The sequence below is a fragment of the Metarhizium brunneum genome, chromosome 1, assembly GCF_013426205.1.
Source record: "Metarhizium brunneum chromosome 1, complete sequence".
NCBI lineage: Eukaryota > Fungi > Ascomycota > Sordariomycetes > Hypocreales > Clavicipitaceae > Metarhizium > Metarhizium brunneum.
Genome location: NC_089422.1, coordinates 8,164,078 through 8,188,693, shown reverse-complemented (window position 1 = coordinate 8,188,693; position 24,616 = coordinate 8,164,078). Strand labels below are relative to the sequence as shown.

Genomic DNA, 24,616 nt, shown 5'->3' with positions numbered 1-24,616 from the left:
GGGGTTGGAGTTAAAAGTCTGGGGTGATGCCCGTGGCGGGAGACGGCGATTTCCCATCATGTAAGTCATCAACAAACTCGACATTGCTTAGAAGACGCTACGACTTTTGCGTCCTAATTTTGAGAGCTTTGTGTGACGTAATGGTATCCTTAGGATGAGAAACCCCTCTGCTACATGACAATCCCGTCAAACCCCCACAACACATTATCCCAACTCATAGTCTTTAAATCAAAATCCGCATCGAGCGTCTGCCACCGCTGATCCATACCCACCATCTCAACGCCCATCTGTTTGTCCCCCACGTCCTGGTACGCCTGCTCGAGATGCTCTGTTTGCTCGAGGACGTGCCGTGCAGTCTCTCGGCTCCTGGGTCGTTGAGCCACCAAGTCCGCCACAATGGCCTCTGAGACGCCGTACTTCGTCAACATCTGGCTCGCAAACTCGAAAAATAGCTCGACGACATTCGAGTCCTCCTGCTGATCGCTCATCAGCCTCCACGCATCAAGCATGTCTGACCTTTCCCTCTTGAAATCGCGAATCTCGGTGCCGGAACAGACATCCAGCAGGAACACCGCACTTGCCATGATCAAGGACCTCAGGTAGTTGGTCACTTTGAGACGCGGAATGATCCAGGAGTACCGGGACTTGACATCCCTGTGTAGGCGGACGATCTCGCTGGCGGAGCTGAGGCACGCTGTGCGAGATGGCGCGTACTTGGGATTGATGATGGAGAGGGACAGGTATTTGAGGTGGAGAAAGCAGCGCAAGATGTAGACCATGCAGTTTACTTGGATGCGGTGGACGACCAGCGCTGGCTTTTCGTGTGTCGGAGGGGTGGATAGTCTGTTGAGGGAGAAGAACGGCGGCAGTTCTCGCTGGTATTGCTCAAGGCGGGCATCGTGTTGCAGCAGTTTTTGGTAGTCTGCGTCTGTCTCGGACTCGGAGAGCGGGCAGCGGTCAATATACTGGCGGCTGATTTCCGTCAGGCGAATTCGCTCCAGGAAGTAGGACATGTCGCTTTGCTGTTCACGTTCCTGAAGGGATGGAGTCCCGTCCTTGCCGTCTCCGATGATTCTGGGTTTGTTGACGGCCATGTGTTGAGGATGGATGGTGTATACACCCTCGTGAGCGCCAGGGAATATTGCGAGCAACCTAATATCATATACGCCTGCGTATTAGTTCCTAGCTGTTGAAATGCCATGATGGAAAGGACAAGAATTCGACGTACCAATCTAAGGCAACAAGGTCCCACCATAATTGTCGCCGGATCTCCATGTCCATTTCCGACTCTGTACCAAGACTGCCGGGTTTATTTCCAGGGTGATCTATGCGGTGAAACCCTAGGTCGCGAGCCATGGCTATAGACGTGGATATTAGGCTCCGGGTTCGTACTGAGCTTCCTTCCATGAAGGCAGAGACTTTGCACAGGATGTTTTGTCCCTGAAGACAGACTATGCTTCCTTGGCCACGCCTCTTGATCTCGTCTGACAGCGCATAAGAGGCGGCCAGCCACGATGCGCACTGTGTATTCGCTTCCAAATGACTTGCAAAGAGCTTGCAAACGTCGCCTTCGGGCGAAGAGGCATATGTCACTGAAGCGATAATGGATAAGAACAGGAGTAAATCTGACTTGTCTACCGGGGTCTGCTGCTGGACACTGGTGTATATGCTTTGCATGGAGAGAAGTGCCGAAGGGATATGGAACATGGGGCACAATATTGAGCACTCTTCCTTGAAGGCGTGCAAGATGATGCAAGCTTCGTGGTATAGAGGCAGGGTGAGACAGATCTCCCGGCCCCCAGCTGCAAGCGATCCAAATGCCGAGGCCACATCTTGTATAATAGAGTATGGTTTCTTGATGAGTCTTATCGGCGAAAGCTGATATGTCGCACACCCGTCCAAGAAACTTGTTTCCTACACACAGAAATATATTCTCAGCTCGAATGTTACAAACAACGAAACTTGGTTTTTGGTCTTACAGGTGGGATACACTTGGCCGTCTTGCAGCAGAGAAAGTGGCCCCCAAACCACAGAGCATCCTCGGACAAATGCTGCACAGTAGACGATGACGGGGGAGACAGTGGCTGGGCATGGCGGGATCGTGATCGTGACGATGGCGATGGCGGATGCGCATCATCAATCTTCTCGGCCGAGGGCGTGGAACCCGGACGGGGATCAGAAAGGCCCGTAATCCAAGTCTCCAACCTATCCAGCCGGGCGCGAATGTCGGCGTTGGAGACATTCGCCGCCTTTGGCTCATCCTTGTCCTTCACCTCGGGCGCCGGCTCAAGAGGCTCGTAAAACTGCACACACTGCAGGCCCCTGGACGTGCAGTTAGAGCATGGAAACTGGCGAGAGCATCGTATCTTGCGTCGCCGGCATGACTGGCACGCGATCGGGCGTTGGCGCCACTGCCGTCCCATGGCTTGTGTTTCCGCAATACCTGTCCGGGAAATAAAATGCAATGATGGACTTGGCGCATATCCTTTTTATTTTTGGTTGCAAGCCTATCCAGCCTGGATGGAATTCCGGGGAACCTTGGAATCGGGATGTCATGGACGGACTTTAGGTTCCCAAGTCCGCGCACTTTTCACACCCCGATGGGTCCGACTGTCCCGACTTTTCAACCCCGACTTTCACCATCATGTTGGCCAGCGGAAGAACCCTTTGCAGAAGTCTATTCACCACAAGGTCTGCTTTTGCATATTGATAATCTTTCTTTCTGGTAGCGGCGTTGTAGCTTCCTACTGTTGGACCGGCAGTTTTGCTTGGCCAAGCAGGTGGCTGTGGTTGTAAATGCATGTTGCTGGGTTTGCGAGCATTTCGTCGCAATCGCGAATCGCGGGCTATTAGAATTCTTTGCGATTCACAATTCAAGTCCCGTGCGCGATAAGCCCATACAATAACGTAGAATTATGGCACTGTCGAGTAGGCAGTACTTATGCATGCTTCGCGCAATCACATGGCCTCGCTCTGGCAAGCTCGGGCTTACACTGGCAAGGTATGGAACTATCCTTTCTGAGCTGCTGATCATTAACAAATACTAGATGGATAAGATGCCCACCATGTGCTGATCCTGCCATTGACAGTTAGTGGGAGCTCATCCCCTGCCGTTCGAAACTGCGGTTGAAAGAGGACTGCATCCCAACAAACGACAGACATTATGCATTGATTGCGGCTCGTTGTATTGCCCGTATTGATATCATCGGCCGACGCGACCAGAAAACGATGATTGAAGTGCTGGTAAAACAACTCCCCAACAACTCCTCTTGTTTTTAGTCATGACTTTTGTCGGCCGTTTGCCGACTACCCAAGGACCACGTACGGCTGCTTGGCAAGATAGAGTTACAGACCGGCTACTCGCCCCGGCGCGAGGTAGGCAGCCTTGTGGTCTGCATAATTGCATCCGCTTGATGAAACCAAAATGGAACAATTGCTAGCAAAGTGCCTGGTAGTTTAACAGAATGGAAGGGGTTCGCAAATAGCCACACCTTGACTCGTGAACGACAATGCCGGCGGGAACCATTTCCTGCTCCATGCCAGGCGATTTCTCAGCATTGCAAGTCCAGAGAACTTGGAATAAGTTGCTCGTAAGTGGGATAGATGAGTGAAAAGTTACTCAAGCAGCGTGTTTTGGCTCCCTCGTTGTCCACAAGTTGTTGAAGAACTTGGACATATGCAAGGCAAGAAGGTGCGTGGGCCACAGTTGCCTCACAAGACCCTGGCTACTATCTTCTAGGTGCTCAAGTCATTGATCGCATAAGGCCGAGCGCATAGCGACCCAGCCCTCAATTTAACAGTAAAAAGACAAAAGTCCCCACTTGTACAGCCTTGCAGGGGCCACGCAAACAACTTTCTCACGCCGTATAATATGTATGATACTAATTATGTCTGGCAGTGGCAGTCTGGCACAATGTGGAGGTGCAACGGTGACAATTGGCCACGATAACGTCGGCACAGGAGGCACAAGACCAACCTAGAATGCGGCCCTGGAGCACAGCACAGCACAGCACAGCACATGCCAAGGTTTTTGATGTCGGTTTTATGTTGTAATTGGGAGGCGGGGAAAACACTGACGAGGCAGGTCCGTCCGAGCTTGGCTGCGCTTATCTCGTCACTTGCGCCGACATGGGTTGGCCCCCCCCAAGTTATGCTTGCTACGTCAAGAGTCAAGACACATCTTCTTGTTTATTCTGCTCGCTGTCGTCCTTGCCCTTTTATTTTAGACGCCCATACAAAGTACACAGAGCCATCAATTGATCCATTCGCGCTTGAGTGAATAACCATCTGCGCATCATACAAGGCGTAAATTGCCTGGTTGCAGAATCAACTTCAAGTGTTGACATTTTAACTTTCGTTATCCGCACCTGCCCAAAGTCAATCATTCCCCCACCCATTGGTCGCGCAGCTCCACGTGCCTTGCATTGCCTGGGACCACCTCCGCGACCTGTCTCTCCTTTTCACCCAGTCGCTCGTCAACGCAGAAGAGCACGGCGACGTGTCTCCATTCTTAAATTTGTTGTCGACGCCCACCCTTTGTGCTTTTCGAGGCCTGCGTCGAATTATCAACTCATGACAGTGCGATTGAGCTTCAGGGAGCCTTAAGTGCCTCCCGTCGAAACCACCGTCACCACTCTGACCGCCCAACCCTCCGAAGACGGCAGCTGCCCATCGGGCCTACCTCGAGGTGCAACAGAAATCTTCGAGGACGTCTGTTGGCAATGGCATCGCCATATACTTTGCCCTCCTCTGCGCTCCCTCATGCCCACCAGCAACACATGCATTCTCAAGCTCACAGCCACACTCATCACACCCATACTCAGTCTCAATCGTCTCTAAATGCCTGGCGAGCATCAATGTCGACCGGATCCCTCCCCCAATCCCTGGCCGACGATGGCCACGACCACGACCACGACCACGGGCAACCACATTCAATCTCGAGACAGCCCTCACATGCTCGTCAAACCCCCCGCTCTTCCAATACCAGCGTAGCATTGCATCGAGAGAAACCACCGCCGGCTTCATTAAATTCCCTGGACGGTTGGACAAAAGAGACGACAGCTGGTGGCAAGAGTATTCTGACGCCTGGCCCCGACGCCGCCACAACACCATACTCGCCTCCAATCCAACACGGCCACAATCATAGCCATCACTCGCACCACCACGATCACAGCCCGGATCACCATCACAATCATGAGGTCGGACACAAACATGACCATGCCCACATCGACGAACATCGATCAGACCCTGGCAAAGCCCCAAGATCCCTGTTCACAAGGACATTATTAAAATATACAGCTCGGTTTCCCATTTTGCATGCCATTCTTGTTGAGAAGGACTCGCGAAGAATCTTTTACTTTATGGTGTTAGTCATGATTCTTGCGCCGATATAACACGGGATCACGCTAACATAATAATTCAGATTGAACTTTGGGTTTATGACTGTTCAAGCATTTTACGGCTACGTCACCGATTCGCTGGGACTTCTTAGCGACAGTATACACATGTTCTTTGACTGTGTGGCACTCATGGTAGGCTTGCTGGCAGCTGTCATGAGCAAATGGCCTCCGAGCCAAAAATTTCCATATGGGTTTGGCAAGATCGAGACTCTATCAGGTTTTGCCAACGGTATTCTTTTGATGTAAGCGAGGCCTTTGGCTTTCTTCGTCAGCTTCAGATTTGTTAACATGTATATTTAGGCTATTGAGCGTTGAGATTGCTTTCGAAGCGTTTGAACGATTATGGGAGGGGACCAAGACGAAGCGACTCGGCGAATTATTTGTTGTGAGCAGCCTAGGTCTCGCAGTAAATTTGGTTGGCATGATGGCATTCGGCCACCACCATCACCACGGCCACAGTCATGGTCACAGTCACAGTCACAGTCACAGTCACAGTCACAGTCACAGTCACAGTCACAGTCACAGTCACAGTCACAGTCACGGTCACGAACACGACCATTCCCATAATCACGACAACCACAAACACGGCCATTCACATGGCTGCGGCGGCAGCGATCATGGCCATGACCATTCGCATGACAACGAAAATATGCACGGCATCTACCTACACGTTCTGGCCGACACGTTAGGCAGCGTCTCGGTCATTGTCTCGACAGCACTGACCAGCATATGGGGGTGGGCTGGCTGGGACCCCTTGGCGTCATGCTTCATCGCCGTTCTCATCTTCTTGTCCTCCATGCCGCTTGTTACCTCCTCAGCAAAGCGCCTGCTTCTCAGTGTCCCCGAGGCTACTGAGTATAACCTGCGCAACACTCTTGGCGGGATCCTGGAGCAGCGCGGAGTGGTAAACTACTGGGCTCCCAAATTCTGGTTGGATGACCGAACTGGAAGCGCGGATGGCGAGAAGCTTGTCGGCGTTGTGCATGTTGTGGTGGCACGCGGGTACGGCATGGACGAGGCGCGGGATAGAGTGCGTAACTTCTTAAAGAGCCAGGGGGTCGAGGCAATGGTGCAAGTGGAACGGGAAGGTGACAATGCCTGCTGGTGCACAAGAGGGCGTGGCTCCGTAGCATCGCCGTCTGCTTCGAAGATGCTTTAGAAAAAGCACATGCGTGGTAGCTGGGCGTCTGCTGAAGCAACCGTTGCCAACTCTAGGCAGTTCATGCCACTGTCAGGTTCTCCACCAACTGGACCAGCCAAGCTTCCCCTGTTCCCCTTGGCGGACAATGTCTGAGTGACACTATCTGTGTCTGGTTCTTTTTCTTTTTCTTTTTTGCGTACAATCACGGCATAGGACTGGCATTCGCCCCTCGTGTTGGGTACAAGATAACGGTTCCTATGAATACTGAAAGCATACACGGTATGAAGACGACTGGAGTGGTGGCGTTTTTATTGGTTGTTTTGTGTAGATAATCCATATATAGTCTTTTTGCGTTTGATGCCCTTTGGCAAAGCTGTAGTAGACTAGCCATGTATAGTAAATATCGGACAGCAAAACATATCTGGGCAAGCTGTAGTGGCATTCGCAATGAGTAAAATATGGAAGGGACATGCTTGGCCATTATGTGTCCCCGTGTAATACTCAGCATACACTCTTGGCGCATTCTTTACGGCATGTGTATTCACTCTGAGATTGGGCCGCCCTGAAGGCTGTTAGTTCAGCAGTGCATCACATGTGAAAGCTTCCAAATTCCGGGGCCGGTGTGGGGTGAAGGTGTGGCAAAGGCAATAGGATTGACTACTAGTAAATTGAATCAAATCGTGGGGCAGAGAGGCGTTGGGCACCCATCTGGAGCTGGCCCCTCAAGCGACACAAGTCAAAAAAGGGGCTAGAGCTTCTAGAAGCAGAGTTCTTTTGCGCCAAGGGAAAAGAAGAGCAGGACGCAGCCATGATGTTACGTACATATGTACGGAGTACATACATAAGTACCTGGACGCTCGCCAACCAAGGTCCCTGGAGATGCGAGGCGGCTGCGAGGCTGGCGGGCAACGTGCTCCGATTGGGCGCGTGCAAAATGGGCCAGACGGGGTTTGCGATTCCTCCCGCCCGCAGCCGGCCATGCGGTACCGGGGTCCGAGAAGCAGAATCCCCACCTACAGACAGCCGAGGCCGAGGCAAAGATGGAGATGGAGAATGGAGATGCCGCGAGCAACGCGTCTGCGGGCTTTACAGACGAGCCCGAGGCCGCTCAGGGCGCGCACATGTCCAGGCGAGAGCGAAGACGCAGAATGCACAGTCTAGAAATTCAGACGTGTAAAATGTGTTGATGGCGATGGAAGGCCGCGGCCACCAGACGTTCAAATGATGACCGCGCAGGTGGACGCAGACATGGGGTCTGGTGGGATTCCGCATTGCGCCGAAGCGGCAAGTAACGTAGAGCGCCGACGTGCGAGCCATTGACGTCGTGGTTGCGAAGAGGCCGACTGGTGTGTTGCCACAAAACAACAGCCCCTTTGGCTCGCCAAGTGCCCAACTTTTTATCTTTCCATTATTTCTCTCTGAATATTTCAAGCATGCGATTGTAAAACGCTTTACGGAGTAACTGCCGGCAAACCCCATTGTTGCATTCGCCATTGTTACAGACGTCCCGGCCTGGTTGCATTTTGCGCAGCGCCGCCACCGAGCGCCAGGCAGCCTGCAGCGAAACACAACCCCAGAGGCCGGAGTGACGGAACCGCAAATCACCTTACCCAGATTTGACGCCTTTTCCCGCCTGCGCACAACTCTCTTATTTTCCCTCCTTCGTTTCCCTCGCGCACAAAGGCATTTCCCCTCTTCTCAACCGCTCGACGCCACCATCCTGCCACCCCCATCAGACAGAATGCCCTCGGCCGCCGAGAACCTGCCCGCCCCCGTGGCCGACAAGCTCCCCCGCCTGCCAGAGACCAAGGAGGAGCTCCGGGAGACCAAGGACGCCGCCAAGTCGGGGCTGTTGTCGCAGCTGCGCGCCCTGGCCGCCGGCGGCTTTGGCGGCATCTGCGCCGTCGTCGTCGGCCACCCGTTCGACCTGGTCAAGGTGCGCCTGCAGACCGCCGAGCGCGGCGTCTACTCGTCGGCCGTCGACGTCGTGAGGAAGAGCGTTGCGCGGGACGGCCTGAGGAGGGGGCTGTACGCCGGCGTGAGCGCGCCGCTGGTGGGCGTCACGCCCATGTGTGAGTTTTCCCCCTCGCTGCTCCTTGCCGGCAGAACTGGGACTGAGGAACTAACTCTCTCCCCCTTTTTTCGCAAACAGTTGCCGTCTCCTTCTGGGGATACGACATCGGCAAGCAAATCGTCTCGGCCACGTCCGCCGTCGGGCCCGAGGGCCTGTCCATCGGGCAAATCTCCACGGCCGGCTTCCTGTCCGCCGTGCCCATGACGGCCATCACCGCGCCCTTTGAGCGCGTCAAGGTCATCCTCCAGGTGCAGGGCCAGAAGCAGCTCGCGCCCGGCGAGAAGCCCAAGTACAACGGCGGCCTCGACGTCGTCCGCCAGCTCTACCGCGAGGGCGGCGTGCGCAGCGTCTTCCGCGGCAGCGTGGCCACCCTGGCCCGCGACGGGCCCGGGTCCGCCGCCTACTTCGCCGCCTACGAGTACATCAAGCGCGCGCTGAGCCCCAAGGATGCCCTCACCGGCAAGCCCACGGGCGAGCTGAGCCTGACGGCCATCACCTGCGCCGGTGCCGCCGCCGGCGTCGCCATGTGGATCCCCGTCTTCCCCGTCGACACCGTCAAGTCTCGCCTGCAGACGGCCGAGGGCAACGTCACGCTCGGCGGCGTCATCCGCGAGCTGTACGGCAGGGGCGGCTTCAAGGCGTTCTTCCCGGGCTTCGGCCCTGCCCTGGCTCGTGCCGTGCCTGCCAATGCTGCCACCTTCTTGGGCGTGGAGCTGGCCCACCAGGCGATGAGGAAGGCTTTTGACTAAATATGGGGTTGGGGGGAAATACAGACGACATTTAATGATGTCAAGCGCCTCAAAAAGAGAGTGATAGAGAAATTCGTTTCGGCTTGGCGTAGAGAAAAGAGGCCAAGCTGCACAATGTACATGATATAATCAAGACAACGTCGAGACAATGGTGAGCCAACAGTCTTGGCTACATATGACTTGAGGAGAAGAAGGAGGCAGCGGCGGATGCTTTGCTATGCTGTTCAAGGTTCGTGTACAGCTGCCGTTGTCGATTCGAGGGTACACATGGCTTGCGACGTTGAGGATGAGGGATACCCCGTCGCATAGCTGCCGGGCAAAATTTTGGGAATATTATATATAGACTGCATGTCCGTAAATGGAGTTGCTTGAGAACAACTGGAGTTTATTTCTCGTCACTGAGAGACGTTGCCGCCCTAGAATGTGACGCACCCGTCCGTCATGCTGCATTCCATAGTTACTCGTGCCTCATTCATCACAGCTAAAAAAACACGGGCGAATCAAGTCGCGAGAGCAACTGTATCTTGACTCATACAATGCTTTTTTTTACCCGCCACTATGGTGCCCCTAAAACGCCTATGCCATGCAAATAGTTCAATGCCACAATCCCCGCTCCATCGTCACACAAAAAAACGCTCAGCAAATTACCGTCCACCCTAGGCCTAATACATTACACAGAGAAACAGACGAGGAGATAACACCATTCATGAATTTGCGTCAGCCTAGGCTCGTTCATTAACCGTCCATCGGCGCTTGGTGTGGCTCATATCCCGAAACCGCTCTGCCTCGTCTGGTGGCGGAGGAATGCCCCAGAGACCGCCGAGCCCTGCTCCAAGCTGCCTCACCTTCATCTCCTCTACTGGTTTATTGGGTCCCAGATTTGTATTCAACTTGATAGGACCAGCGAACATGAGTGGTGTCGGTGCGCCTTTGACCTTGTCCGCTCTCGTTGGTGGAAGCTCGGGAAACGTAGGTGCGTCGTCTATTATCGCTGATGATGAAGTCGACTCCGCCGGGAGATCTGGTTCCTTTTCTTCCTTTGTCGGAGAGCTCATCTTGAATCGCTTCTGGTCAAAGTCTGGTAGTATGGAGCCAAAGTCATCTACATCATCGTTTCCGTCGTCCATGAGTCGTAGTGACGAGGGTCCAGCTGACGGCGGGCCAGCTGACCAGAGGCCAAATCCTAAGGATGTTGCCGGCGGCGATCTATTGCCAGTGTTCGGAGACCCAGCTCCGTGGCCAAATCCCACCGAGGCGAGAGCGGAACCTCTTGGCAAAGGCCGCTGAGAAGCGGAATCCCGTCGAACTATTGGCGGCAAAGCGGCGCTGGCCGAGGTGCTGCGACTACCGGTGGAGGAGAAGGGATCTGAATATGTGAATGGGCTCATGACTGGGCCACCGATGCTTGACAGAGTTGAGGTCCGGCCTCGCGAGCCATTGTTTGTGTTCCAAATATTGGACATGAGGTTGGATTTCGCGGAAATCGGCGTTGAGAGGCTGGACCGCCGCAGGTGCTCTGTGCTTGCTGATAGTCGAATATCATACATCTTGTCGACTGCTACTACGGTTTTCTCGGAGGAATCGGGTGGTGCAGGTGTTGATGCCAGCAGTTCTTTGTAATCCAAATTTTGCTTCCGAGAAGCCATGGTAATGGACGCGATGCCAATGTCCATTAACACCGGTTGGTGAGTAATTGCGCCGATCAGAGCGTTACATCCAGCACCATGAGAGACCATAATCACAACTGTCTCCACATCTCCGTCGTGAGATTCATGCTCTGCGCCGCTGTGGTCGTCCATGGCGGACTTCGCCGGGACCAAGTCTGCTGGAGACTCCGTCGAGGCATACCAGTTGACCAGTTTTCTTACGCCTCTCCGGAACCGCTTGTGCATAGATGCCCACTCTTCCCCAAATTTGCCTCCGTCGCCAAAGTCGAGAGGTGCCCTCATTGAGTCCCATTGATAGTCTACTGCCACAGAGGCATCTCTTGCGTGAGCAACGAAGCCCTCTGGAATACTTCCGGAACTTGACGCAGCATATATAGGCCGTGGGGGGATATATCCCCTTTTCACATCTGGTCGTGTGGGAAGAGCAGCCCCTAATGCTGACATGTTTATTGACTCTTCGCTATCTGTTGAAGACGATCTCGGAGACTGTGCCGGACTTAATGTTGGTGATTGCCACAGAGACCCCGAAGAAGGTTGCGGAGCCTCCAGTTCGGGGACGTCGTCATAAATGCTGTAATCTTCCCGCCTCAGCAGTTCGGCTTTTGCGCCGCCTAGCATGAGAGCAGGGCCTGGCGGAGGTGTGATCATTTCGAAGTACTCTGGTGACAGCCATTCTCCCAAGAAAGAATCAAGCCGCAAGAGAGTAGACTTGAACTGAAATTGAGGCTCGGTTTGTGGTACGGCTCGTGGGAGAATCAAGTCGGAGGGATTATACATGGAATTGGGTAGGAATTGGGCAAGCCCAGAGCTGATGCCGATGGAGGTTTGAACACATCGTAGAAAGGGGGAACTATGAATGACAACCTTGAAGCGCTTCCGCTTTCTGGAGCCATTCAAAGTAAGGCGCGTTTCGTCGGCGGCTTTGGCTTGCTCGAGTATGCTTGCTATCTGGTTACCAACTCGTCGAGCTTGGAGGAAACCGCCGTAGGTCAGCGGGGGGTCGTAAGGGGTTGGAGATGTTAAGTGCCATGACTTGTCGGCAGCGTCTAGTCGGCTTCCATGTCTAAATGGTATTCACATGTTAGCAGGACCCTACATGCGTGTAGGTATGTTGATGGCGGCGGGCCGGGGTTGGGGGGCACCCGTCGGACTTACCTCACAACGAACAAGTATTCCGGAGGAGTAAGGCTCATGTTGACAGGGACTGAGGCGGGCATGGCCAGGAGCAATGCGCCAAATGGCAATGCGGCCAAAAAGAAGCGACCGCAATGGCAGACGTCGTTTTCTTTAAGGCTTGTTGGGCTCTTCGTATCGGAGGAAAGCAATCGTGCAGCGAAATCTCCGTAGAATGCGCCGTCATACGATGCAAGCCGGCGGGTCGCACTAGTAATAGTATTTATTTCCCTTGCAAGTGCAGGGCTCCCGCAGCCACCAGCAATAATCAAGTGCACAGGCGCAAGGGACAAAGTTTTGACTTTGCCTAGCCCTCGCAGGCAGACTGCGTGCGTATTCGCGTGGATGCTAGTTGACGGCCACGGGTGGGTGCAAAATAATAGTTGGTGAGGTGATTGCGGAAAGGCGTCGCGGCCGCGTTTGCAGTCACGGTGTCCTGATGGTTGAATCCAAGTCACCGGACACACCAACAATAACACCAAGGAACGAACAGCCCAGGCCCGGGTCAGTGCACCCAGGAGGCAACGAGGCGATGCACGTTTGACACAGCAAGCTGCATCAAAGGAGCGCGAGGCCGCAGCTGCGGTGGGTTGGGCAAATGGACTGCCAGACAGGAGGCCCAGCCGACTGATACGCCACCGGGACAAAGCAACGTCGCTGCGCAGGAGCTGCAAAGGACGAGGGTGGCGAGGTCGATGGCGAACAGACGCAGCTCAAAGCCGGAGGAGGGTGGTGATTGTGACGGCTTGGCACTTTCATCTGTATGCCCCGCGCTCTGGACACTTGGTGTTTCGTCGATTTGGAGACAGGGCAACACCACCCCGGCCCAACCAGGAACTGTGAGGTTCGGTATGGCAGCGTAGAGTGTGACAATACACAACGTCGCAGGGGACGAAATAAAGAAATAAAAACGCGAAGCAAGGAAAGGAAAGTGACGAGACCCTAGTGATCTTTGAACCAGGCACGGCGGTGCAGGCAACTTTAGAAGGCTTCATCGATATAAAAAGTGCCCCCACCCACCCGCCTGTGACAAGGCCCACTCCCCATGCACTATTTTGCTTACTCATCGCTGCCCCTGGCACTGGAGAGTGGGGCATCCATCAAGTTCCGTGCCATCAAATTGATGCCTTCCAAGTTTGAATTGTACGGAGTGCTCTTTCAACCTTTGTTGCAGCCTCCCGGTCCGTCAGATCATCAGGCACATCCTTGAGCTGACAAGTCTCTCATAGTCATCACTTGTGTCACTTTGTCAACCACAACCAGTTCTCAAAGGCTGAGCCGGCTGCAAAGCTTCCATCGACCGCGCTCAAATAGGAACCAGTCACCGCGCCATGTGACCAGACTGGATTTTCTGATTCCCACTAGCTGTCCCACCTCAGCTCCATCAGTTGGTGTCGTCATGGCACGTGGGCGACGCGGACTCCGCCAGGGTCCAAGCCTGGCACTCGAGCTGTTCGGACGACAATGACGAGCTAATCTCTGGATTTGCCGACTCTGAGGCTCTTTCAGGAGCTGGTGCAGCATCCGATATGGTCGAGTATGAAGAGAACATCTGACTTGCCGGACCCCAAAGTCGGAAACGTACAGTGGCAGGCAAAAGGGATTTTACTAGATTAAGTATCTGGTTATCGCGATTTATGCTATAGTATGCTATGGTATATCAGTGTATACACTTCTTAGAGGTAAATATATTCTGCCACAGACTGCATATATGTTGAACTCCTAGGTAGGTACATGCCTAGCACCTATCCGCACATTCGATACCTGGGCGGATACCACTTATCCGACATTCTTCTTTTAATATTGGAATTGCCCGGTGTAATCGTATTCTCTGCGGCAGTTCAGAACTTCAGAGGGTCTGATTGCGCGACTCACTCACGGCATCGACAAATATGGCCTGCAGCAGGGGGCCGCTCTGTCTGAAAGTTGCATGTTTTGGTACGAAAAAGTCTGCCTTATTACGCCAGGCATGACCACTTCACTCATGACACTGGTGCTCTCTCATTTGCCGTGATGCTAACGTCTGACGAGACGGTTGAAGCTCTTGGCAAAACGTGCAACATAAAGGGGCTGAGTTTTTACGCTTCGACTTGCAACGGCCATGCATAACGCCAATGCCCTGTCAGCGCTCCCATCAATCCCATTCCTCGACATTTCCAACCCCTGCCCACCCGGGTGTTGGCAGCATCTTCCTTTGAGAGAAGACCTTGGACATGAAAGTTTCGCCAGATGTTCTGCCCCGCTGAACGCTCTCAGTTCTCAGGGGTCGTTAATGTTGCTCCACGGCCTCCACAGTTGATTGATAAGACGGCAGACGGTCGCCGACGACTCCAAAGTTACTCGCTATCGGCTTGCGACTTGGAGGGCAGGCGTTATCAGATCGACATGTCACTTTTAGCTTTAGCCTGTACAAGGAGAGCCTGTCTGCTCCTGTGACTAACCATGGGAGGAATTCCTTCACCAACTACTCCGTACACTTGGCTATCAAAACTGGAATTGCGCGTTTGTGATGTCTACCCGTCAGCGACTAAGTGACCCAGTTCGTCTTCCGTTGTTCCTCTGTCAACCTGCGGGCTAATGCAGAGGCTATGTCTCCTCAAGTCCTGCTACTACCAACTTTGTTGCGTTCAGCTGTAATCGTGGACGCCATTTTCGCCTGCGAAATGGCAATTATTTTCTCCACGATTTTATCAGGGTCTCTGGCTGCTTTGCAATAGTATTGACATTCGTGGCGTACAGTCTGTGCCATGTGGTAGCAGATATTGGCTCGCCGAGAAGTATGCACTAAAATACTATAATTTCTGGTGTTACAGTGTAGAGCGCGACAGCCAGATATCTGATCCGGTCAAGTACCTTCTGCCTCCCACTGTATACCTTTACAGTTCGCCGAGTTCCGAATAAATCGGCTGCTTCTACGGAGTACTCCGTAGTAGAACCGCGCTCACTTTCGCGCACTTAAACCAACGACTGAGCAAGTTGCGATCCTGTTCATGTTGTACTCGGTACTCTTGCACTTTGTAGTAAGTCGCTACGTACTCCGTATTCCGTACGGAGTAGTACTACTTATGCTTCCCAGCCCCAGTGTCTCACAGCATTTTGACCAGACACAGTCACACGACCAAGGCTCATGCTACCCGCGTCTGAGCCCCCGGTGCGACCCTATGTAGCTTGATTTTCCAATACTGTCGCATTGGGCAGGAAGTGTGATCGGCATCAATATTGATCTTAGCAGTCAGGCCAGCTCATCCAGTAGTTGGGAATGGATTATTACGACTATTGGCCGCCTTCATCAGCCGCGAATAAAGCGAATGCGGCTGGGGCCGCTGGCTTATTGCCTCCCGCGGCACCATCCCGACGAAGCGGGCACTTGTGGACGGTTCGACAACAAAAGGCTCCAATGGCGTTGAAAAGCAGCGAGGTCTAATGAATCAAGCCTCGTCAATGACCACCCTGCCTTGGCCGCTGTGGCAGGGCCGCGCCCGTCGTGTGCAACTCACGGTTCGAGATGGCTGGATGCCCTTTTCGGGGCTCGTACATGAAGCCTGCGGGCTGTGTGCCAATCCTTGTCCATGATCCAGCCTCACTTTTGCCGTGCTCCCTTTTATGACCGTGACCTTCTCGAGCTTGAAATCACGGACCATCTTGCTCGGCCCATGAGCAGCACTTCTTCGGGCTATTGACAAACGCTGAGTCCTGGAACTTGTCTTGACGTATCACAACATGGCAACCAGTTGTCCACACTCTTCCACTGTAGATATACTGCAACTAAACGAAGGTATTGTACCGCGTCGCCCAAATTTGAAGAAAACACGTGTGTCTAATTGAGTAGGCGACAATGAAGTAGTGAGGCTTCAAACATCCGTATATGGTATCGAGAAACCCGCGACCACCAGCTCTGGGGCGGCGTATCATCGGCCTGGAGAGAAGCCCGGAGTTACTGTCATGTACGTATGCTCGTGATGCCATTTCTCTACTTCCATCTAACCTTGATGTAGCGTCGCTAAAGCAAATGTAATCCGCAATTGCGAGCAGTGCCGCGCAATCATGACCTCGTGCTTTCGAATTCCAAAGGTTTGGTGGGAAGAATGCTGCAGAAACGCTAACGGCTATTTTGGCCTGGAGGAATTGACAGAATCGACAAACCCAACGGGGGAGAAGCTATCTGGCTTGAGTAAGTACAACATATTTTGTGATGCTATTTTTTTTTATAAAAAAAAAGTATGAGAAATCTGACTTCTTTAGATTCATGGGCTCGTTTTCAGGTCAAGGCGGTGTGGCAAGACGACCAGAAAGACGAAAAAGAAAAGACCAGACAAATCTTGTACGATTGGGACAAATTGAACGCATTTGCAAGGTGGTATGAAGCCACCCACCATATGGCGTTGGTCATATTTGATCCTCGCAGCGACGAGCTCAAGAACAGCTTCATCTCGGCCGTCCTGAACCCTCGACCAACGCCAGGGGAGCTCAGAGACCCATTCTGGATCTATCCACGATTGATCCAGAAAATGGTCGATCTAGAGGAGACTTCTGTCTGGGCAACTCGCAAGCTCATTCGAGACGTGGAAAAGAAGAGGTGCAAGCAAGAGAAGAACAAGCAGTCTCTGGATCCGGAGTACTCGTGGCTGCATGAAATCTCGCGACATGTAATACACGTTTCAGAAACGCTCAGAGTCGGCGCCGTATCCGTGGAGAGCATCCAAAAGCACCATGAGGACTTTCTTGACCTTCACGGCAAATTGGGCAACGGACAAGTTTCCATGGCGTCACGCAACATTCGCAACCGTCTGGCATTCTGCCACCACATGTTTAGGAGCAGCGCACACCGAGCAGAGGCCAACAGCGCTCGGCTGCAGAGCGAAGTCACGCTGGCGTTTAACAAGGTATCGCAGGAAGATTCCAACGTGTCTGTTCAAATCGCCCACTACACTAGGAACGATAGTGCGGCCATGCGTACCATTGCGGCGGTGACGATGCTGTTCCTGCCGGCGACCTTCATCTCGGCCATCTTCGGTACGACATTCTTCAACAGTGACGGTGGTGTGTGGAAAGTCTCGGACAAGTTTTGGATATTCTGGGTCGCGGCGGGCTTGGTCACTTTCCTCTCGTTTGCCATCTGGGTAGGGCTTGCGCCTTACTTTCGGCCGAAGCCGATTGACCCTACTGAGCGTCTTTTTCGGGCGTTGCCGCCGGAACAGGAGACTGAAGTAGATGAGAAGGCGATTGTTTAGACGGTTGTCGTGTGCATGGGCTATGTACGCATACCACGGAGTGGGAACATGGGCATTGTGTCGCAGCAGAACTAGCTTTTTTTGGGGGGGGAGATGAATCCTAATCTTGCCTGGGGAGATTGATGTATCAAGGATTTAAATTGTCAACAGGTTGCAGACTGTCAAGTTGGTGTAGAATTGTATTTCCTGTTCAGAGCGGAATTTGAAGCGGCCATTTAATATCTGGTTTGACGACGGTGCTAGGGGTATATATTAACTAATTCCCCTCATCACCTCCTTCGCGTGCCAAGATGGGCAAGGGTAACGGGTAGTTGGACTTTTGGTCGGCTTTGTTAGCAGGTCCTGAAATAGAGTCAATGACCAGTAACCCTAACCCTGTGAATTAGGACAAATCTCCATGTGAAAAGACGGGCACTTGGGCCGGTTCCACATGCATTAAATCCGGCGCAACAAGGTGGTAACATCTGGCAATGCTGGCCCCCAGGGCCTCAAGCGGGACACTGGCGCCATGCCTGGGTCTGTGATGAACAAAAACACTCGCTTTCGTCAAAGGCTCTACTAGAAGACCATGGTCGAGCCTTCAAAAAGAAATACGCAAGTCAGTCGTCTTGCGAGGTGCGAGAAAGAATCATGGCGCAGAGATCGGCGGAGTCCAAGCATGTGAAGCTAGCCAGGTTCACAAGGGCTCCCAATCGGGCCTAGCGCCCTCCGCATCTGTCACCCCTCCGCACCCGCCGAGCTGCTTCAGCCGAGGCACTGGAACTCGCTTTTGCCGCCGAAGTTTGCTGCCGAAGACAAAGCATCCGCAGCATCTCCAGGCCGACGGTTGAAGCCAAAACGTCACCTGCTCTGGTTCTCCCGACCTCCGTTCTTCTCGGCTTCTTTTCCTTTTTATTGCCCCTCCCCCATCTTCCCCTTTCAACATCTTCATCATTATACCCTCTGCATCTCTCCCTGTCTCTCTTCTCTCTTTGCCTTGTCCGTTTGCTGTGGTTGAAGCGTCCACGGTAAAACCAGCACAGAGGGACTCTCATCTCCACATTCCACCACACTCCATCACACAATGGCCGAACAATTGAGATTCGACGGCCAGGTCGTTGTTGTCACCGGCGCTGGCGGTGGTCTCGGCAAGGCCTATGCCCTCTTCTTCGCTTCGCGAGGCGCCAGTGTCGTTGTCAATGACTTGGGAGGTTCGTTCCAGGGCGAGGGTAACTCGACAAAGGTGAGATCTTAGACGCCGTGGTCAGATTTCGCATGCGGACTGCAAGCTAACCCGGGCAATTGCCTGCAGGCTGCCGATGTCGTTGTCGACGAAATAAAAAAGGCTGGCGGCAAGGCTGCGGCCAACTACAACAGTGTCGAGGATGGCGACAAGATCATTGAGACGGCCATCCAGGCCTTTGGCCGTGTTGATGTCGTCCTCAACAACGCCGGTATCCTCCGAGACATCAGCTTCAAGAACATGACCGACCAGGACTGGGACCTCATCATGAAGGTCCACGTCAAGGGCGCCTACAAGGTCGCTCGTGCCGCCTGGCCTCATTTCAGAAAGCAAAAGTACGGCCGCGTCATCAATACTGCCTCTGCCGCCGGTCTGTTCGGGAACTTTGGCCAGACCAACTATTCGGCTGCTAAGCTGGCCATGGTTGGTTTCACCGAGACTCTTGCCAAGGAGGGAGCCAAATACAATATTTTGAGCAACGTTATTGCTCCTATCGGTACGTACCGAGGTTCACTTTGCGAACAAGGAAAAATTGAAAATTAAGAAATGTTTAAAAAAAATTATGAAGCTAACACATGTGATTTTTCAGCTGCCAGCCGAATGACTTCCACCGTCATGCCTCCAGATGTCCTCGAACAGCTCAAGCCTGAGTGGGTTGTTCCCTTGGTGGCAGCTCTTGTTCACTCCGGCAACACGACTGAGAACGGTGGCATCTTCGAAGTCGGAGGCGGCCACGTCGCCAAGCTGAGATGGGAGCGTGCCAATGGTCTGCTCCTCAAGGCTGACGACTCCTATACCCCGAGCGCCATCCTCAAGAAGTGGGATCAGGTTGTCGACTTTTCCAACAAGCCCCAGTACCCCTCTGGTCCCAACGACTTCTTGACTTTGCTCGAGGACTCCATGAAGATGGGCCCCAGCGAACAGGGTGACAAGATCGACTTCACTGGCAAGGTTGCGCTGGTCACTGGTGGTGGTGCTGGTATCGGCCGTGCTTACTGCTTAGCCTTTGCCAAATATGGCGCCACCATAGTCGTCAACGATCTCATGAACCCCGACGATGTTGTCAATGAGATCAAGAAGGCTGGCGGCAAGGCTGTCGGTGTCAAGGCTTCCGCTGAGGACGGTGACACTGTTGTCAAGGCTGCCATTGACAACTTTGGCCGCATTGATATCATTGTCAACAATGCTGGCATCCTCCGTGACAAGGCCTTTACCAACATGGACGATTCCCTCTGGGATCCCGTCTTCAACGTACACTTGCGTGGTACCTACAAGGTCACCAAGGCTGCCTGGCCATATTTCCTCAAGCAGAAGTACGGTCGTGTCATCAACACCACCTCTACCAGTGGTATCTATGGCAACTTTGGTCAAGCCAATTATGCTGCCGCCGTAAGTCATTTCTTATTTTCTTATTTTCCAAGCTTGTTGCTAATATGACCTTGTTAGAAATGCGGTATTCTCGGTTTCTCCCGAGCACTCGCCATCGAAGGCCAGAAATACAACATCTTTGTCAACACCATCGCCCCCAACGCTGGTACTGCCATGACGGCTACCGTCATGCCCCCCGAGATGGTCCAGGCCTTCAAGCCCGACTACATTGCTCCTCTCATCCTCGCTCTCTGCGGCGACAGCTGCCCTGACCCCACTGGTGGGTTGTATGAGGTCGGCAGCGGCTGGTGTGGAAAGACTCGCTGGCAGCGAACCGGTGGTCACGGGTTCCCTGTGAATGTCAAGCTTGTCCCTGAGGAGGTTGTCAAGCACTGGAAGGACATTGTCAACTTTGATGACGACCGTGTGGATAACCCTGAGAAGACTCAGGATTCTATGATGAAGATTATGGGCAACATGGGAAACGTTGTTGAGAAGGTATGAGAGCCCTCTTTTCTTTTTGTCTATGTTGACCCTTGACGACACTTTTGTACAAAAAATAGTTAGGATTAGACGTGTAAATGGAAATGAACACACCACAAAACAAAACCTCATATCTATTACAAAGAACCTATTTGCTGATTTGTGAATTTCTTTGAAAAAGGTTGATGAACCCGCCGCCAGCAACGAGTACCTCGATGCCATCAAGGCCGTCATCGGCAAGGAGGGCCCTCCCGTCGAGTTCAAGTTTGAGGAGCGAGACTCGATCCTGTACAACTTGGGTCTTGGTGCCAAGCACACTGAGCTGAAATATGTCTTGTGCGTGATATATACGTCTTCATCCTCTCATCGATGAACTAAGATATACTGACTCTGTCATCTACAGTGAAGGGGCTGAGGACTTCCAGGTGCTCCCGACTTTTGGCGTCATCCCCATCTTCACCGCCGAAATGCCCTTTGACTTTGGCAGCATAATCCCCAACTTCTCGCCCATGATGCTTCTCCACGGAGAGCAGTACCTCGAGATCCGCAAGTTCCCTCTGCCCACGAGCGGCACCCTCGAATCCCGCGGCAAGCTCGTCGAAGTCGTTGACAAGGGCAACGCCGCCGTCGTCAAGACCGCCCTCACCACCGTCAACAAGGAGACTGGCGAGGACGTCTTCTACAGCGAAATGACGGCCTTTGTCCGCGGCAGCGGTGGCTTCGACGGGCCCAAGAAGGGTCAGGATCGCGGCGCTGCTACCGCCCCGCACGCCATCCCCAAGCGTGCTCCTGATGCCGTCGTCGAGTCCAAGACGGACGAGAACCAGGCTGCTATTTACCGTCTCAGCGGCGACTACAAGTATGCGTCATTCCCCTTACACATCTGGCCAGAAAACCCCTGCTAATGCGTAGCGACAGCCCCCTTCACATCGATCCCTCCTTTGCCAAGATGGGCGGTTTCAAGCGCCCCATTCTTCACGGTCTCTGCTTCTTCGGTGTCGCCGGCAAGGCCATCTACGAGACCTTTGGCGCCTTTAAGAACATCAAGGTCCGCTTTGCTGGTACTGTCGACCCCGGCCAGACCCTCATCACGGAGATGTGGCGCGACGGCAACAAGGTCATCTTTCAGACTAAGATTAAGGAGACTGGTAAGCTGGCTATTGGTGGCGCGGGCGTCGAGCTGCTCGATGGCGGTAACAGCAAGATTTGAGTTGGGGAATATGTAAAAAAGAGGAAGAACGAGACGTGTGAACATTGCTTTATTGGGAGGAGGGATTATGCAAGCACTGGATGTCATGTATCATAATGAATTTGTTTTGTATTGTAGATGATTTATTTGGATGCATTTTTTGCCTTTCGCATGGATGGTGCTTGCACATGCTGATATCGGCAGACACAATCACATGTGAATTATGCCTGACCTCGTTCCAACTTGGTAGCGCATTTTGTTATGTATTATCGGCTTCCTATCATCAAGTGACCGCTGCAAAATGCAATCATTATAACTATAGTAGTGTACCAGTGTGTACGTGTGGCTTCCCATCGTCCCATAATTCAACAGCCCGGTACTCCGTAGACACATACCACCAAGCCCGTCGAGCAAACGCCATCATCCCATGTCCCAGAAGAATATTTCCGTTCAATAAAAAAAAAAAGCCTACATGCAATAATGCAAATCCAGAGGTAATACTGGCTGTGTCAAAAGTAAATCGCTTCGACAAGAAGATCAAGAAAGTCAGACAAAGTCGGGGAGGTCCCATTGGTCAATAGCTGGTCGATTCTCGAGTTGGCGTTCCTTGATGCCACACCCGTCTCGAGATACGCCATTTCGGCGCCAGACAGTTCCCGCTTCTCCGTCTCCCGCCACTTCTTCTCGGCCACCTCACGGGCCTCCCGTAGGACTGTGTCGATGTCCTCCGACTCCCAGAGGTTGCACCTGTCGCATTGCGTGCAGGGCCGCGGGTCGCCATCCGGACGGAAGTGGTCGCAGAAATGGCGGTATCCCTCGTCGCTCAAGTCGGCGCGGCACACGTAGCACATCTTGTATCCGCACGGGCAGGTAAGCTTGTTACAGCCCGCGTTTTTGACAAAGGACGTGTTGCAGCGCGGGCACACGCGCTTGATGGCCATGCTCATGGCTTGCTCGACCTGCGTTCGAAGCGCCAGGAGGGACGACTCGTTGCAGACGTGGATGTCGGTCCACGCCTTGTGGCACGACAGGCAGGAGACTCTGGCGCATTTCGGGTTCTGGCACGAGAATCGAAGGCCGCGGCGCCGCCGGCAGTGCCTGTGGACGGCCTTGTTCCACTCCGCGCCAATGTCTCGCCACACGTTCTGCTCTACGCTGACGGCGACGCAAATCAGCGCTACCACAAGCGCAAAGGGGGAGATGACGATCAAGGCGCCTATTACAATGGAGATGACGACCAGGTTGTAAAGGTTTCTTAGTTTGAAGCGTAGCCGCGTTTCGCGTGAGGGGAGATAGATGTCGTCGATTTCGGCGTAGTTACAGAACGGGCAGTGTATCAGCGGAAGCTTGGATGCCACGAGGCTGTGCTCGGCCAGTCGTTGGTCCAGCTTGTGAAGTATGTCTGCTCCTGATTTTTCCTCTATGAATGCTCGATGAATATAGTCGGATGAAATGTGGCCCGCACACCCGCCGCCATCGACTGCTAAGCACTTCAGAGTGCCGGTGTCGGTGTTGATATTGCTCAGCCATCCTTGGCCGAACAGGGCTTCCTTAATGGAGCTTTGGACGCATTTGTAACAAATCATGTGCCCGTCTCTGCTGCAACTTGTAAACTCTTCAAAACTGTAATCGATGAAACAACAGGCACATTCATGCGTCGCAGATGCCGCTTCTGCCTCTTCATTGTTGAGCAAAACAGCCAAAATCCGGTCTTTGACTTCTCGGTCATCCTTCATCTTTTGCTTCAGAGGCCGGATGAGTGTATCGTATAGTTCGCGGTCCAGCTCGGCATTTCCAGTCGTCCTGACGGTGGGCGTGATGGAACCCTGGCCGGTTGATCGCCATACCACCAGGGGGTGATGCTCTGCCTCCCCCGTCGTCAGGGGTTTCCGCCTCAAGAGGAGTGACTGTATCGTAAACCGCCAGGATTTCGAAGACAGTGTAACCAGCGTCCTTCGGGCGTCCAGGTAGGAGTGGTTGGACTCTGCGAGCACGGCGTTGACGGTAGACTTGGAGAGCCCGCGGAACTCGTGTACGGCCAGAGTCCTCACGGCCTGTATGTATTCTTGGCTCCGAAACATGTCACTCTTGGGCAGTGAAGCGGCGGCAGCTTCCTGCTTGTCCACAACCTTCCACCTGCCCTTGACCCAATCGACTCGATTCTTGAGCAGCGCATTTGCTACCAAAGCCAGTCTCGACTCGCCGTCAAAGTTGGACAGCAATTCTCTAAAGACCTCGATTTGAATGTCGGGGAACACGGCGGCAAGCGCTTCAAGGCTCGTGTTGAGCTCTCGCAGATTTGGCCGTTCCGGAGGTACGCACGGGAGCTGGGCTTCGTCGACGATGTATTCTGGCAGCAACTCGGTCTCCTGGGTAGGCTTCGACCGACTGGCCGAGGCCTTGTCGGAGGAGAGAAGGCCGATGAACACCATGGTGATGTATCATTCTGGTGATGAGAGCATATCGGCAGAGCCGCGAGCAGATTTCGGATAGTCGACGATCGCTAAGGAAGGCGGCGTACGTGAATGTGAATATTATAAGGGATTTTACGGGTTGAGATGTCAGATTCACGAGGCGACATCTCACCCAGTTCGCTGGTTGGCGTGGGGCTTCCGCGCGTCAGCTGTCTCGGCGCTAGGATAAGCTTAGGAGCAAGGGAGACCCATATTAATTGTTGGGGTGTTTTCTACTCCGTGTTTGTTAGTTACCTGGACAAACCATTCAGATGAGGCACCCGCAGTATACATATGCAAAAATAAATCAGGAATTATGCACCATGGTTCGATTCATAAGACCCTTGTGTATCTCCACACGTCAGTCGTGGCTATTTGCGGACCCAGAATTCGGGTAGCCATGGCGAAGAAAAGAGCTCCTGCCATCTGAGGACCATCACGCCAACCTCTCACTACCGAAAAGAGTA

At 53.3% G+C, this 24,616-nt stretch overlaps 7 protein-coding genes across 7 annotated transcripts; 4 read left to right on the top strand and 3 right to left on the bottom strand.

Annotated features, from left to right (window-relative positions):
* Window positions 1-170: 170 nt before the first annotated feature.
* Window positions 171-2,646, bottom strand: G6M90_00g024930 (uncharacterized protein; the record flags this gene model as incomplete). Its single annotated transcript, XM_014692602.1, has 4 exons — window positions 171-1,152; window positions 1,229-1,914; window positions 1,980-2,322; window positions 2,588-2,646. The coding sequence occupies 4 exons, from the start codon at window positions 2,644-2,646 to the stop codon at window positions 171-173; spliced, it is 2,070 nt and encodes a 689-aa protein (XP_014548088.1).
* A 2,210-nt stretch (window positions 2,647-4,856) lies between these two features.
* Window positions 4,857-6,558, top strand: G6M90_00g024920 (uncharacterized protein; the record flags this gene model as incomplete). Its single annotated transcript, XM_014692603.2, has 3 exons — window positions 4,857-5,365; window positions 5,423-5,641; window positions 5,700-6,558. 3 exons carry the CDS (start codon window positions 4,857-4,859, stop codon window positions 6,556-6,558), a joined length of 1,587 nt encoding a protein of 528 aa, XP_014548089.2.
* Window positions 6,559-8,281: 1,723 nt separating this feature from the next.
* CRC1 (Mitochondrial carnitine carrier) lies at window positions 8,282-9,363 on the top strand (the record flags this gene model as incomplete). Its single annotated transcript, XM_014692604.1, has 2 exons — window positions 8,282-8,612; window positions 8,693-9,363. 2 exons carry the CDS (start codon window positions 8,282-8,284, stop codon window positions 9,361-9,363), a joined length of 1,002 nt encoding a protein of 333 aa, XP_014548090.1.
* Window positions 9,364-10,085: 722 nt separating this feature from the next.
* On the bottom strand, window positions 10,086-12,223 carry G6M90_00g024900 (uncharacterized protein; the record flags this gene model as incomplete). Its single annotated transcript, XM_014692605.1, has 2 exons — window positions 10,086-12,093; window positions 12,186-12,223. 2 exons carry the CDS (start codon window positions 12,221-12,223, stop codon window positions 10,086-10,088), a joined length of 2,046 nt encoding a protein of 681 aa, XP_014548091.1.
* A 3,700-nt stretch (window positions 12,224-15,923) lies between these two features.
* Window positions 15,924-17,434, top strand: G6M90_00g024890 (uncharacterized protein; the record flags this gene model as incomplete). The annotated part of the gene is made up of 4 exons (XM_014692606.2): window positions 15,924-15,978; window positions 16,033-16,147; window positions 16,199-16,374; window positions 16,446-17,434. 4 exons carry the CDS (start codon window positions 15,924-15,926, stop codon window positions 17,432-17,434), a joined length of 1,335 nt encoding a protein of 444 aa, XP_014548092.2.
* A 1,063-nt stretch (window positions 17,435-18,497) lies between these two features.
* Window positions 18,498-21,717, top strand: fox-2 (Peroxisomal hydratase-dehydrogenase-epimerase; the record flags this gene model as incomplete). The annotated part of the gene is made up of 7 exons (XM_014692607.1): window positions 18,498-18,656; window positions 18,726-19,152; window positions 19,246-20,045; window positions 20,103-20,522; window positions 20,689-20,843; window positions 20,911-21,366; window positions 21,426-21,717. 7 exons carry the CDS (start codon window positions 18,498-18,500, stop codon window positions 21,715-21,717), a joined length of 2,709 nt encoding a protein of 902 aa, XP_014548093.1.
* A 488-nt stretch (window positions 21,718-22,205) lies between these two features.
* Rnf216 (E3 ubiquitin-protein ligase RNF216) lies at window positions 22,206-24,128 on the bottom strand (the record flags this gene model as incomplete). The annotated part of the gene is made up of 1 exon (XM_014692608.1): window positions 22,206-24,128. The coding sequence occupies one exon, from the start codon at window positions 24,126-24,128 to the stop codon at window positions 22,206-22,208; it is 1,923 nt and encodes a 640-aa protein (XP_014548094.1).
* Between the last annotated feature and the right edge of the window lie 488 nt (window positions 24,129-24,616).